This window comes from Phocoena phocoena, chromosome 15, assembly GCF_963924675.1.
Source record: "Phocoena phocoena chromosome 15, mPhoPho1.1, whole genome shotgun sequence".
NCBI lineage: Eukaryota > Metazoa > Chordata > Mammalia > Artiodactyla > Phocoenidae > Phocoena > Phocoena phocoena.
The window spans coordinates 21684801-21700688 of record NC_089233.1 but is presented as its reverse complement, the minus strand read 5'-3'; the positions used below and the strand labels follow the sequence as shown (position 1 = coordinate 21700688).

The window sequence follows — 15888 nt, the reverse complement described above, 5'->3', positions numbered from 1 at the left end:
AGAATTTTATGGGGTTTTTTTCTTGCCTTCTCCCTCATCTGTTTCTATCCTGTCTCTTTCAAGTAATTAACTATCAACCCAACATTCAAAGTAACAGTAGGGGGACTTCCCTGGTGGTCCAGTGGTTAAGAATCCACCTTCCAGTGCAGGGGACACGGGTTGGATCCCTGGTCGGGGAACTAAGATCCCACATGCTGTGCGGCAACTAAGCCCGAGCGCTCAAGGGCCCATGTGCCACAACTAGAGAGCCCTTGTGCCACAACTGCTGAGCCTGCACGCCACAATGAAAGATCCCACATGCCACAACTAAGACCCGGTGCAGCCAAATAAATAAATATTTTTTAAAAAAAGGTAAAAGTGGGGCTGAAAAGGGGGGAAAAAACTAGTGTGAACAACTAGGCAAAAATCTCATTTTAAGTAGGGCACTTGAAGTTTACAAACGAGAAACTAAAGTAAAATGTGATACTTGAAGAGTAAAATTCTCTACTGTGTTTACACATTCTGATATTGGGTTCCTCTGCTGCATTTTCTAAATGATGAGACATTCTTCTCAGAAAGGAGGGTCCTAAGGATCTGAATAATTGTGAGGCCTGTGAAACCCCAAGGAAATCTTTGGATATCACACTGAAGAAGGTCTCTAATGGCTTTACAACACACTCGTGAAAGAGAAATGTTAAGTCTGTACATATTCCTGTAAGTATAGCAAACGTATACATGGCAGTGCACAAAAAATGGGTGTTTTCAAGACAAATGAAATGTGGCCATTTCAAGACAAATGTTTTCAAGACAAATCTGTGGTCACAGATTTGCAAACTGCTGCCCAACCAATTTTTTTTTTTTTTTTTTTTTTTTTTTTTGAACTTAAGCAAGCTTTATTTGGGAACGCTCCCGGGCAAGGTTCATTGGTCCGAGAGAAAGGGGCCAGGGAAGTCGCCTCCTAACCAACTTTTGATACAGGTTCACTCTTGCCCTTTTCAGCATGGGCATAGTCTTCGAGCCAAAATGCATCTGAGGTAGAGGAGGCCGAGGAGGAGGAGGAGCTTTTGTCGTCTTGCTTCACCATTGTCCAGTATGGAGAAGGGGCACTCACTTCTTTCTTGTGGTCTCTGTGAATCATCACATCACAGTTACTGTCTTTTCCTACACTAAAAGTACAGTTCTTCTTTTTATATCCATGCCATTCTCTGGAGATAGACATCGGTCTCCTGGCAGGGTAATGCCCAGTGGACCGTGGGTATTTATAGTACTTAAGTCTTTTATCTAAAACTGCATCTTCATCGTCATCACTGCTTGTGAAAGAGTCATCTTTTGCCTCCTCAGTTTTCTTTGTGGTGCTGAAATGAGAATAATAGTGAATGAAATGGATTCTTAATGTCTACACATTCATTATCACCTAAGAGATTCTTACAACCTGCTTTGGTTCGTAAAAGAAAGAATACAATTTAGCTTTAACACTACCTTTCTGTGTTATTGAAAATTTTCTCTTTTTAAAATTACCTGTAGGGAATTCCCTGGCAGTCCAGTGGTTAGGGCTTGAGCTTTCACTGCCGAGGACACAGGTTCAATCCCTGGTAGGGGAACTAAGATCCCACAAGCCACGAGATGTGGCCAAAAAAAAAATTACCTTTAAATTTTCCATTCCTAAATGGAAATCAAATTCTGCCCTAAATTATATCACATTACTTTAAAAAGCTTTGCACAGACTTAAGCCAGACTATTGACCAGAATATTAGCAGGCCTTAACGGTGGGTTAATTTCACTTCACACAGAATGACAGGTCAATGTGGCCATCTCCTCCACAGAACTCAGTTTTCATGGGTCACGTGGGGTCAGCAATAACAGAATATTACTGATTTCCAAGGGGGCATCCAGAAATAATGGCCCTCAAAGATCTTCAACATGCTAATCTGAGTCTTTTTCTTTCCTCCCCTGAGCATCATTCTTTGCTTCTCATTTGGGTTTACATATGTGGATCTGTAGAATACCCTTCTATCCAGATGTCTCATCATTCACTATTCCACCTCGCTGTTGCCATCCAAAACCTTATAAAGACTTTTTTTTTGTAATTTGCCAACAGCAGGTTTCTTGAACTTTTCTAATGGCAGCACGTGTGCCTGCTATTATTTTTCTGAGCAAATGCTGTCTGTTACCTGCTACCTCTCATTCTGGTGTTGGATTTGCCAGCAGATCCAAAACCAGACCTTTGTAATTATGAACCTCGGTTACTTTCTCTGTTACTTTCTGTGCTGCTAATAGGAAATAGATTTCTTCCCTACACCAGTCCCTCCAAGCTATCAGACTTACTGGTGTTTTCACTAACATCCTTGGAGGCCTGCCTGTTTTATTTGCTCCTAAGCTTTTGAAGCTTTTCCTAAAGTTTATCTCTTCTGGAAGTGACAGTTGGTATGGAGTCAATTTTACAAAGGGCCACTAGTTTTAATTGTACTATTTTCTTTTAATCCTTGATTTAGTGCTGTGCAAGGAGATTCAGATCTCAGGACTAGAACAGTTTGCCTTCAGAGTGCAAAGGACATCCTTTGTAACTGTGTTAGATAACCATCAAGGACAGGCGGCAGAGCCCGGTTCTTATTGAACTGCATTAGATAGTGACGCCACAAGCCAGCAGAGGTCAGGGTTAGCTGGAAGCAGTTTCTATACGACTAGGCCTGCCCAGAGCATCATATGGAGTATTCTCTCTGTTGTGCACACAGTGCTGTTTGCTCCTGAAGGAAGTCATACCAAATAAGCCTTTTCCTTCCACTTCTGCCCCTTCCCCGCCCTCTTCCACAGAAGATGCTAAAATGCCTTAGCTATAAGCACTTTGCTTAATTAAGAAAGGGATTCAGAACATGATTGATATTGTTCCTAAGTTTGTGGATTTTAGCCTCATACTTAAGTTGTGCTGTTCTGTGTTTGCTTTTGAATGGTCAATCTGCCATCCTTAGATTTTTAGTATTCTGAATCTCAAACTCTGCTTAGAATGTAGTTGTTCTATAAGCAAATGGTTAAGAGCTCAGGTTCGGGAGCTGAACTCCCCAATACAAGGTCTACCAGCTACGTGTGGCTGCTAAATTTAAACTGGTTAAACTTGAATAAAATTTAAAATTCCTCAGTTACAAATCTTCACATTTCAGGGGTTAGTAGCCACCTGTGGCTAGTGGCTACCACATGGGATAACGCAGATACAGAACATTTCCACTATCACAGAAAGTTCTTATTGGACATTGCTGCTCTAGAGACAGTCATATACCACTTAGCCCTGTGGCCTCTGGCAAGTTTATACACTCTATTGCCTTCAGTTTTCTTATCTATAAAATGAGGATAAATAAAAAGAATTGGCATGAGGATTAAATGGTATAATGCTTGTAAAGCAGTGCCCACCACATAGTAAGCAGTTATCACTATTATCATTAATGATTTTTAATCAAATCAGGATTGGCTTAGTTATTGCGAATTTTTTCCCCAATCTGTACCTCATCTGAAGGGGACAACTGCCCAGCTCTAGTCCACTGTCACCGTGTGGGAATGCAAGCCCATCTTCTAGTTTTTTCAGGAGAAACCAGAGATAAAGACTCTTTGCACGAAATCTTAGATTTGTAAATTTACCGATTCAAATATTTTTTCATTAAAAACTTTTTTGAGGGCTTCCCTGGTGGCGCAGTGGTTGAGAGTCCACCTGCCAATGCAGAGGACACGGGTTCATGCCCCGGTCCGGGAAGATCCCACATGCCACGGAGCGGCTGGGCCCGTGAGCCATGGCCGCTGAGCCTGCGCGTCCGGGGCCTGTGCTCCACAACGGGAGAGGCCACGGCAGTAAGAGGCCCGCGTACCACAAAAAAAAAAAAAATTTTTTTGAAATACACAGAAAAATGCAAAAAAGTTGAATGAAAAAAATTATAAATACCTTGGTAGCTACTGCCCAGGTCAAGAAATAGCGTATTACTGCCCCCTGGAAAAGCACCCCCTATGTATCCTCCTTTCTCTCTACAGTGTTTAAAACACTGAGGAAGACAAGCAAAGCACATCTGCTGGCCATATCAGTTCCTAGGGCCACAAGTTGGACTCTAAAGTAATGTCTATGGAATATGGGCCATTTTTTAGTCTTAGTAAAGTCCCTAGCCATATTTCTTTGAGCCCATCCCAATAAGCAAAGGTGCACAGCTGTAGCAACTAGTGGTCAGTAATCTGGTCAGAATTAATAAGGACCACTCTTGCATCAGAGCACTGAATTTGTCACTTAAAGAAAAGGAGAGATGGAGAAATCAAGCACAACCCATAAATTTCTGACTTGTTTGACTATGTGAGTGTTCTTCCACTAGGACAGTGGCAAGCTGGCTTTTGATTTTAGGCATAATGAGTTTGAGGGGTTTATGATACATACAAATGCAGATATCAAGTGGATATTTATACAAGTTTGGAGACAATACAATTTGAAAATTATTAATTTATGGATACTAATAGAAACCACAGAAATCAAGTTTTTTTTAAACATCTTTATTGGAGTATAATTGCTTTACAATGTTGTGTTAGTTTCTGCTTTATAACAAAGTGAATCAGCTATACATATACATATATCCCCAGATCTCCTCCCTCTTGCATCTCCCTCCCACCCTCCCTATCCCACCCCTCTAGGTGGTCACAAAGCACCGAGATGATCTCCCTATGCCATGCGGCTGCTTCCCACTAGCTATCTGTTTTACATTTGGTAGTGTATATATGTCCATGCCACTCTCTCACTTCATTCCAGCTTACCCTTCCCCCTCCCCGTGTCCTCAAGTCCATTCTCTACATCTGCATCTTTATTCCTGTCCTGCCCCTAGGTTCTTCAGAACCAATTTTTTTTTAGATTCCATATATATGTGTTAGCATACGGTATTTGTTTTTCTCTTTCTGACTTATTCACTCTGTATGACAGTCTCTAGGTCCAGCCACCTCACTACAAATAACTCAATTTCGTTTCTTTTTATGGCTGAGTAATATTCCATTGTATACATGTGCCACATCTTCTCTATCCATTCATCTGTCGATGGACACTTAGGTTGCTGCAGTGAACATTGTGGTACATGTCTCGTTTTGAATTATGGTTTTTCAGGGTATATGCCCAGTAGTGGGATTGCTGGGTCATATGGTAGTTCTATTTTTAGAGAAATCAAGGAGTTTGCTTAGGAGATTGAGAGAAGAAAGCCAAAGATTAAACCTTGAGGAACTCCAAGGTTGGGTAAAAGGAGATCAAGAGGAAGTGACTAGAGGAAATAGGAACATCATGGGAGTATGGTATCCCAGAAGTCTGGGGAAAATGATGTTTCAACCAGAGTTGAGTGTACAGTGTCTAATGCTGTTCAGAAGCCAAGCAAAATAAAGACTGAGAAGAGCCCACTGAAATCAGCAGCATGAAGGTTGTAGGTGACCCTGGGAAAAAGGACTCAGCCAAGGCCTGCACTGAGGGGGGAAATGGTGTCTCCTGAGGAAATGGCAAAGTCTAATACAGCTCTTTCAATGGGTTTGGAGTCAAGGGACAGGGCAGTGGCTGGAAGGGAAAGGAGAGGAGAGTGGAATTAGGTGGGGTTTGCTAAGATGGTAGAGGTTTTAAAAGGGCTTAAATGTTATTGGGAAGGATCCAGAGAGAGAAGTTGAATATGCTGGAGACAAATGAGGAAATGGGATTCACAGCACATGTTTAAGGGCTAACTTTGGAAAAGGCAGAGTCACGTATGTAGGTTTGGAGGTGGAGTTGCCATTGGATAGTTTGGTCTTTTTTTAAACTCCATGTCCAAGGCTCTTGCCTTTATCATTCTGCCTCATATTAGGTCCTACAGATTGTACTTTGCAAAAGGACTTAGAAACCCACTAAATTGTGGCAGTGTCATCAATCCCTCCTACATGGTCCAACTGATAGTTCTCACATTAAACTAAGACTCTACTTCATAGACCCTGGGGAATTCTGTAGTATAACAAAGATTTCCTAAACTTAACTACTTACCGTGTAATTGGGAATTTGGTCTCAGGGATTAAATCATATATTTCTTGCCATTCTTGGGGTATGTCAATAAAATTTCGGTAAACCTTGATTTGTAGCACTGTTCCTACGGTGATATGTTGCAAAAGCTTTAAAAATTCTCGAAGAGTATATCCTAACACATTGGCATTGCCAACAGTAATCAAAACATCACCTGGAAAGGGAAAAAAAAAATCAGTAAAATTAAGATAATGGTTTAAAAGGACATACCATTTCTGGCTTTATTGTGCGATGTTTTTCTTTTTTTTTTTTTTGGGGGGTGAGGTATTTCATTTTATGGGTTCGTATTGTTGGTTCATTTTGAACCAAAGCCAGGCTTCAGCCTTTATTTAATAAAAATGACCCTCTTAGTGACATAAGTATCCTCTGAATAATGAAGAATACATGCAAGATGTTTTTTTAATAGTGTGGTGGTAGATACTGTAGCACATTTTTACATTTCTAAAGTCCTTGGTGTGACAGAGGCTAAAAACCATTTATAATCTGAATCATCCTTTAGGATTCTAAAAATGTGTTTCAAGTAAAATAAACTGGCTATTACTATTAAAGAAAAAACCACTTAACACTAAGTGAATAAATGACCTTTCTATTATACCTGCCTGGCCATTTCCAATGCCCTCCACGGTAAGCAGGTCATATTAAACATCAAGCCTTTCAGTTTAATGTTTGCCCTTACATAGTATTCGTTGAGCAAGTAATTCTACATGAAACACTGGACAATTAGCATGCTTTAATTAAGTTTAAGCTATGTATACAGAGAGTATGTCAGCTCAAAGGGATTTGACAGCTAGGTCCCCTACCATAGCACAGTGCTGAACAGACAGGGGAGGGTGATGGCCAACCATGGAGCTCCTGAGCCCCCAGCAGATAGGAAGAGAACCACATCTTGACAGCAAGCTCCTGGATCTCCAAACTGGATGTTTAAAAGACCAGTTATTCACTTGTACGCAGCAGCTAGGGCATGAACATGTAAACTAGGTCCAGTTATTTGTCAGTCTCCCTGGGTCACTGAACCTGGAGCAGGAGATGCAGAGATGTGACAGGAGCACCCAGTTTCCATGGCCCTTTGTTCTCTCACCATTTTCCAAACCTGGTTCTCCAGGCTTTCTGGCAATTCTGTCAGACTCAGTGTTCTAAATCCAATGCCTTAACAGAACTTTTCTATTACTTGCATTGAAGACCTCTGACTACTACAAGGGCATTCAGCAAGAGAGGAAGGAACAGGGAAATTGCTTTTTAAGGACAGACAGACTCACATTGGGTAAAATCTTAGTCATCAGCTCTTGCCAACATCCTGCCAAATGGTCATGGATACCTTATAGCTAACATCGGATAAAGTGACCCCAATGAGTCCCAAAGGATATGTTCACCTCTCTGTGCATGGGAAGCTAGAGACCCCTCAATCAACCTCAAAGACAGCTGAAGCCTAACCTCAGAGGAGAAAAGTCAAGATGAAGTACATTCTCTGATACTACTCCCCACTGTGCTATAATTGGGAATTATGCTGATCCCAAAGGAAGCCTCCAAGGAATGCCAAGGACAAATTTCCATAGTGCTAGATCCTATCAGAAACGAAAGTTCACAGTATTAAAGAATACTTAGAAGGGTGAAGAAAACCTTCTACTTTGGTCTTTAAAAAATAGCTGGGGCTAACTTCAGAATGCAACAGGGCTTCTGCCGGCAACCTGCAGATTGTGTGATCTAAAACTGTTCACCCTATGGAGGTTAATTAAAATGGTGGGGGGAGGAAGAAAACCTCACTGGATGAGCTTACTTGCCTAATCTTAAAAGGAGTGTTTATGGGGGCCTTCCCTGGTGGTCCAGGGGTAAAGAATCTGCCTTACGATGGATGCGGGGGACGTGGGTTCGAGCCCTGGTCGGGGAACTAAGATCCCACGTGTCGCAGGCAAATATAAATAATAAATCTTAAAAAAAAAAAAAAGAAAAAAAAAAAAAAGGAGTGTTTATGGCTTGTCATTCTGCTTATGTTGTTAAAGGGTGACTTTTATCATGAGGGCAGAAAATAAACAGCTTAATTCCCTGACCGTCCTGGCTGTAAACCAGACATATCTTTGTGTGAATGTGAGTACTCTGGCAATAGACATTAATGTTGCCTTTCATAAAGAAACACCAATTTAGTATTTATGAATATCAACATTATACATTTTCTTTCTGATTTAATGGGCTATAGGAGCTACATTATATAAACTGTCTTGATTACCTATATTTAATCAACTTTGCAGCAGCCAAGCCACTACCATCTCTACAAACTAGGCTGTAAATTCCATAAGCTCTGTGTGGTTAGAGACCATGTATGTCTGGCTCATCATTATACCACAGCGCCTAGCAGGATGCCTACACAGAGCAGGCATTCAGGAAAGGCTTATTGAATGAATGTGGCCTAGTAAGGGTGGTGACCAGTGCATGACTTGTATTTACCTTCAAAGCTATATTAATTTCTCCGAGAAAAGGGAGAAAAAGCTATATTAATTTCTTAAGACTCTGGATATCAGAGTTTGCTAAAGCTATACTAGCCAAAAGGATTTTAAAGTTTAGCCAGAATAAACTAATTAGGAAATCAAGATGAAGCCCTATTATTAAACACCAAAAAGAGAGAAATTCAAAGCACATGAATGAGAAATAATGGGGCTGGGAGGTAATGGGGTCAAAAAAACATCAGGTTCATCACCTCTCAGAATCTCATAATCATTGTCAAAAGGACTGAGTTACAGAGTCTTTGAAACCTAGACCTTGAAGAGAAGTGGCTGACTTGTCATGAAGAGATTTGGGGCCCTGGACTTATTCTCTATTGAAATCTCTTTTCTAGTCAAAGGTATGGACTTTCTAAGCAGATATGGTTTCAAGTCTCAGCTCTGACCACCCACTTAGCTCTGTATTGAACAAATTACTTCATCTCTCTAAGGCTCTATGTTTTGTTATCTACCTTCCAGGAGTGTTGCAAAGATTAAATGAGATAATAGATGTGGAAACACCTTGCAAAATGCCTAGGACAAATACTTACTTGCTATTCACTTATCAAACACAGACATAATTAATGTGCCAGTGCTGTAGGTAAGTTGTGGATTTAAAAGGTGATTTCAAGACTGCCTCTGACCTCCAGGAGCCCACTAACTGTAGCCCCACCAGGAGATCCTGTTTCATGTGCATGAAAGCATACTCCTGTCCCACTCTAGTGAGTGTGCACTCTGGTTGTCAACCAGCATCTGTCCCCTGACCCCAGAGAAGCTAAGGAGAACAAGCAGAAAAGGCCCATGGGACCTGGCCTAGAGCTCTTTTGGTCTGGAGCGTCCAGAACTCTCTTTCTGTCAGTTTGTTCCCCAGCACCATTTTCTATGTGGAGAAAGTGCTTTGGATTTTAAGATGAGGTAAACTTTTGTAATAGCCTCATTGATCTACTTAATTCTTTAATCCACTGCTTCTAACCCTAGCTGCAATTAGAATCACCTGAGGAGCTTTTAAACCATGAACTGCCCTATCCCCAAAGCCAAACCAATTGAATCAGAACCTCTGGGGACATGGGGCCAAGGCATTTTTGCTTTAAAAAGGTCTCCAGGCGATTCTAATAGGTAACCAGAGTTGCAAACCAGTGGTTTAATCCACTGGGGGCTCCTGTACCACAATCATTTGTGGTTAAAAACAACAACGAAAAAGATACCAATCTAAAGAATCTCTAAGTAAGAACAGCCTAAGAGAAATGACTGCCAGTATTTCCATAGCACTGTAGTCCTCAAAGCACTTTCATAAAGATTATCTCATCAAATCCTAGCAACTTCTGACAAAGGTGGTATTATCCCAATTTAGAGATGAGGTGACTAAGGCCAGAAAAGTTAATGGATTTTGCCCAAGGTCACAGAACTAGAAAGTGGCAGAGCCTGGGCCTGAATTCAGGCCAGCTCCCACTGAATGGTCTTTCCTTCCCACCACCTTACCATCCCATTGTGCATCCCTGACTCCTGAGCACAGCACCAGGCCCAGAGTAGGCACTGGGAAAATGTCTTGAATTGGATGGAAAATTCATTCACCCAAAGCCAAGAGAAGCAGGGCAGTACTGACAAAGAGTGTAACAGAGAGGGTTCAAATCCCCACTCCTTGGTGTGACAAGGTACAAGTTACTAAATATCTGATTCCTTCTCTGTAAGGTGGTTTAATGTAGAATCTAATCAAGGAATTTGGTAAGGTCGCAGGATACAAAATTAATGCACAGAAATCTCTGGCATTCCTATACACCAACAACGAAAAATCAGAAAGAGAAATTAAGGAAACACTCCCATTTACCACTGCAACAAAAAGAATAAAATACCTAAGAATAAACCTACCTAAGGAGGCAAAAGACCTGTACTCAGAAAACTATAAGACAATCATGAAACAAATCAAAGATGACATAGACAGATGGAGAAATATACCATGTTCTTGGATTGGACGAATCAATATTGTGAAAATGACTATACTACCCAAAGCAATCTACAGATTCCATGCAATCCCTATCAAACTATCAATGGCATTCTTCACAGAATTAGGACAAAAAATTCATATGGAATTTTACAATTCGTGTGGAAACACAAACGACCCCAAACAGCCAAAGCAATCTTGAAAAAGAAAAACAGAGTTGGAGGAATCGGGCTCCCTGACTTCAAACTATACGACAAAGCTACAGTAATCAAGACAGTATGGTACTGGCACAAAAACAGAAATCTAGATCAATGGTACAAGATAGAATGCCCAGAGATAAACCCATGCACATATGGGCACCTAATTTATGACAAAGGAGGCAAGAATATACAATGGAGAAAAGCCTCTTCAATAAGTGGTGCTGGGAAAACTGGACAGCTACATGTAAAAGAATAAAATTAGAACACTACCTAACACCATACATAAAAATAAACTCCAAATGGATTAAAGACTTAAATGTAAGACCAGACACGATAAAACTCTTAGAGGAAAACATAGGAAAAACACTCTCTGACATAAACCACAGCAAGATCTTTTTTGACCCACCTCCTAGAGTAATGGAAATAAAAACAAAAATAAACAAATGGGACTTAATTAAACTTAAAAGCTTTTGCACAGCAAAGGAAACCATAAGCAAGGCAAAAAGACAACCCTCAGAATGGGAGAAAATATTTGCAACTGAAACAACCGACAAAGGATTAATCTCCAAAATATACAAACAGCTCGTGGAGCTCAATAGCAAAAAAACAAACAATCCAGTTAAAAAATGGTCAGAAGACCTAAATAGACATTTCACCAAGGAAGACATACAGATGGCCAAGAGGCACATGAAAAGATGGTCAACATCACTAATTATTAGAGAAATGCAAATCAAAACTATGATGAGGTATCACCTCATGCCGGTCAGAATGGCCATTATCAAAAAATCTAGAAACAATAAATGCTGGAAAGGGTGTGGTGAAAGGGGAACCCTCTTGCACTGTTGGTGGGAATGTAAATTGATACAACCACTATGGAGAACAGTATGGAGATTCCTTAGAAAACTAAAAAGAGAACTAATTACCATATGACCCAGCAATCCCAGTACGGGGCATATACCCTGAGAAAACCATAATTCAAAAAGAGACATGTACCACAATGTTCATTGCAGCACTGTTTACAATAGCCAGGACATGGAACAGCCTAAATGTCCATCGACAGATGAATGCATAAGGAAGATGTGGCACATATATGCGGTGGAGTATCACTCAGCCATAAAAAGAAACAAAACTGAGTTATTTGCGGTGAGGTGGATGGACCTAGAGTCTGTCATACAGAGTGAAGTAAGTCAGAAAGAGAAAAACAAATACCATATGCTAATGCGTATATATGAAATCTAAAAAAAAAAAAAAAATGGTACTCATGAACCTAGTTGCAGGGCAGGAATAAAGAGATAGACATAGAAAATGGACTTGAGGACATGGGGTGGGAGGGCGAAGCTGGGGTGAAGTGAGAGTAGCATTGACATATAGGCACTACTGAATGTAAAATAGTTGGCTGGTGGGAAGCAGCAGCATAGCACAGGGAGACCGGCTCAGTGCTTTGCAATGACCTAGAGGGGTGGGAAATGGAGGATGGGAGGGAGACTCAAGAGGGAGTGGATATGGGGATATATGTATGCATATGGCTGATTCAACAGAAACTAACACAGTACTGTGAAGCAATTATACTCTAATAAAGGTCTATTAAAAAAAAATTTTTTTAATGTAGAATCTACCTCAGGGATTGCCAGAAAGGTGAAATAAGATCATGCTTCTAAATGTTAATGATGATTAATACTGCCTACAAGAGAAGAAAGCTTTATCCACAGAGAGCCATAAACGCTGGAGTGACGCTGTGCCTGTATATGAATCCCACCTGCTAGATGGGGGTGAACCTCGACAAGGAACTCGGTCTCCCTGAGCCTCAGTTTCCTCACCTGTAAAAGGGCGATGATAATAGCTCCTACCTAGAGGGTTATTGTAAGAATTCAATGAATAAAAATGCCCAACGGCGAAGGTTATACAAGTAATACCAACTGGCCTGCCCATTGAAAGCTCTCAAACAATGTCATCATTGTTACAGTGAAACCTGAGTCTCCCTGAAGGCAGATGGGAGAGAGAAAGCGGTGGAGTGTTTGGGAGGCATGGGGAAAGCACAGTCACCTGGCTGGAGTTTTCCATCCCTGGCTGCAGACCCCTTCTTAATGAGGTGGGTGATCTGAAGGTAGGGCCCATGCTGGATGATGATCAGGCCTAATCCCAGGCTGCCCACAGTGAGTCTGGTCTGCTGAGTTTTGCTCAAGTTGTGTACAGATGGCTTGACCTTGAGGCCGATTTGTCTTTCTAAAAAAGGAGAGATTTGTTTTAGTCCTTCACCTAGACATCAGCATGACAGTAGAAAGCCAGACCCTTGGGGCAGTTACTCAACCTCTCTCTTCCTTAGTTTCCTCATCAGTAAAGTGATGATAATAAAAATGCCCACTCAGAGGGTTGTTATGAAAATTAAAGGAGAAGGTTAAAGGGCTTTTGCACAGTGCCTAGCACACTGAATATTTAATTAATGTTAGTTATTATTATCCATTCACTTAACAAATAGTTATTGATACGGGCAGTGTGCTAGGAAACGTTAAGTGTTTCTTGCCCTCATGGATCTTCTAGCCTAGTGGCTGAGACAAATATCAATGAATCATGTAAACATATTTAGAACAACAAACTGTGACACATGCTATGAAGGAAAAGTTCAGAGAGCTCTGAGGGTGACCAACAGGCTAACGTCTCCCGTGAGGAAGGCGGGTCAAGGCTTCACAGAGGAGGTAAAATCTGAATTGAGGTCGAAAAGACCAACAGGAAAGCTTTAAGCAAAGTAGGATGGGAGAGAGCAAATTAGATCAAGATTCTGAGACAGGAAAGAACATAAAGGAGACCAGTAGGGGGCAGGCAGGAGGGGCAAAGGCAGAGCAGACAGGCTGCTTGGCAGGTTTACCTCACTGGAAAAGCTTAGAAGCAATTTCAGCAGGACAAGCTAAGGTCTGCCTTCAAAGAAACACACAAACAAAAACCTCTGGCTCTTACATGGATTGTGGAGTCCAGAGTGGAAGTGAGAAATGAAAGAGTTACTGCATTCACCCAGAGCGTGTCACCCAAGCAATGTCAGTGGAAATGGACAGTAGAACAAAAGCATTTGGGAGGAAAATCCAGGAAAAATGGGTAGGGAGGTGTTGAAGTATGTTTTCTACAAAACTAAATCTCACAAGAAAAGTTTCGAAGATGGAGGAGTGATTTAAAACAACAAGTTATTTTCCCCCAAGAGGAAGCTTCTGAGGAGACTCATTTTCAGTCTACAGGAAGCTTCTGGGGAAACTTGTTTTCAGCACACTCTTCCAGCATTTCACACACACAACACTTTCCCTTAAGGAGAAGTGACAAACTGCTACCTTGCCAAATCCATGTGACTGTGGTGTTTGGGGGGCCCAGGAGTCCTCCCCACTCCTGGGGGAGGGGCTTCCCATGCTCCCACATCTCCAGCTGCAGGGAGCTGGGAGGTTTCATGGCCCTTTCGACTCCAAGCAAGTGTCCTTGCCTATCTCCAACCTCACCCTCCCCCAAACCACAGATGCTCTCTGTCTGGAAAATAAAGTAACCTAGTATAAAGAAGTTACCATCTTCAAGACTTTCCAGGATTACAGGTCATCCCCTCCTTGAGCCTCTGGCTCCTGAGCAAACAGAGAACTGGCATCATAGACAGGGTCTGAGTTCCAACCTCAGCTTGCAAATTAAAGTGCTCATGATATAATCTACTATGAAGCCCAGTCTCAAAAGACAGCAGTGTTAAGTGAAAGAAGCCAGATTCAGAAGACTCCATACTATATGATTCCATTTTTGTGACATTCTCCATGGAAAGGGCAAAACTGTAGAAAACAATCAGGAGTGTCAGGAACTGGGGTGGCGAAAGGCACTGGCAGCAAAGGGGCTTCGTCACAAGGTAATTTTGGGGGTGGTGAGACCTCCACACCTTGATTGTGGTGGTGGTTAAACGTGGGTATATGATTATCAAAACTCACAAAGCTGTACACTAAAAGGGGGTGGGCTCTTCCTGTATGTAAATTATAGTTTGGTAAACAAATGATGGTGAGAGGCCCAAGAGTGTCTTTCCCATTTTACAGAGGAGGAAAAGTGAAGTCTTGGTCCCTAGGACATCACCCAGTTACCCTTAACGCTTTTGTGGACGGCCTTCTTCATGGCCCCGGGACGGCAGGCCGATCAGGAGGGTCTCCCGGAACCGAAGCTGGAGTCAGTCCAACTCCCAACTGTTTGGAACCCTCCGGGAGCCGGCGCACTGCGGGCCGACCGCGGGCGGCGAGGAGATCTCGGGCTGGCCCCCAGGGGACGCTGCGACAACGCTGCCCCGACGTTGCGCTGCAGTGCGGTCACCACAGGGTCCCCAGTGGACCCTGGAAAACGCAGTATGTGAACATTTTGGTGCAGAAAAACAAAACTTTTACGGACTAGCACAGTGCCTGGCTCAGTGGGTTCCTCACCCATTCTTGGGAAACGGAAATGGAGACGGTGGAGGAAGCCCAGAGCAGGGTGTCTCAAAGATGTGAATGGTCTACGGAGGAAGATCATAGCTAGTTCATACAAGAGCACAGATGCCCTGCTGCGCTCCCGATAATGGTGTTTTCAAATACTGTTATATCAACCGCGCCAACTGCTTTGGAACTGCGCTTTTTTCACGGATGTTTTGAATAAGAAAAGGCCAAGGGTGACCTGAAAAAAATGAGTCACGATTAGGAGAGGAATTAATTCTTCCTTCTTTTTTTTTCCAAAATAATTCTTCCTCCCCCAGACACGTTTACTCATACAGCAAATATTTACTGGAAGCCCGCTCTGTGGTTTTTGCTGATGCTGGGGACACAACAGTAGACAAAACAAGCAAGGGCTCTATCCTCTTGGAACTTAGATTTAAAAAGCAGATGGAGTGGACAATTTTAGGAAAGTATGAAGTATCAAAAATAAATTCTAGAAGAAATAGAAAACAATGTAATGTAGTAGGTCCTATTGTCATCCCCACTCTGATGAAATGGAAAGGCAAAGCCTCTTGCGTTCATGCCTTCAGCAAATAGTAATCAAGCACCTATTAGTGTGCAAAGATTTCCATGGTGTAAACTGGGAGGTCCCAGCTTATTCAGCTGTTTCTGTGGCTCTACCCAGACAATAAACCAGGGCAGATTTCTGGTTGGATAAATCTTGTGTTGTAGTGGCTGCGACAGAGGAAATGCAAAGAGTCATCCCATTCCCTGTTACTCTCAACATCAAGGCATCTCCTGCAGGTAGCGCCTTGTGATAGATCGCCTGTTTCCTCCTCCAGTCTGGCAAGGCTTC

The 15888-nt window shown here is 42.0% G+C and overlaps 1 protein-coding gene across 2 annotated transcripts; it reads right to left on the bottom strand.

The window, feature by feature from the left end:
• Nucleotides 1-937: 937 nt before the first annotated feature.
• Nucleotides 938-14745, bottom strand: PDZD9 (PDZ domain containing 9). Of its 2 annotated transcripts, XM_065893567.1 has the most exons (4): nucleotides 14715-14745; nucleotides 12670-12849; nucleotides 5981-6170; nucleotides 938-1334 (listed from the first exon to the last, which is right to left on the bottom strand). In XM_065893567.1, the coding sequence occupies exons 1-4, from the start codon at nucleotides 14743-14745 to the stop codon at nucleotides 938-940; spliced, it is 798 nt and encodes a 265-aa protein (XP_065749639.1). The 2 variants fall into 2 exon arrangements, with proteins under 2 accessions (XP_065749639.1, XP_065749640.1); XM_065893568.1 differs by lacking the exon at nucleotides 12670-12849.
• Between the last annotated feature and the right edge of the window lie 1143 nt (nucleotides 14746-15888).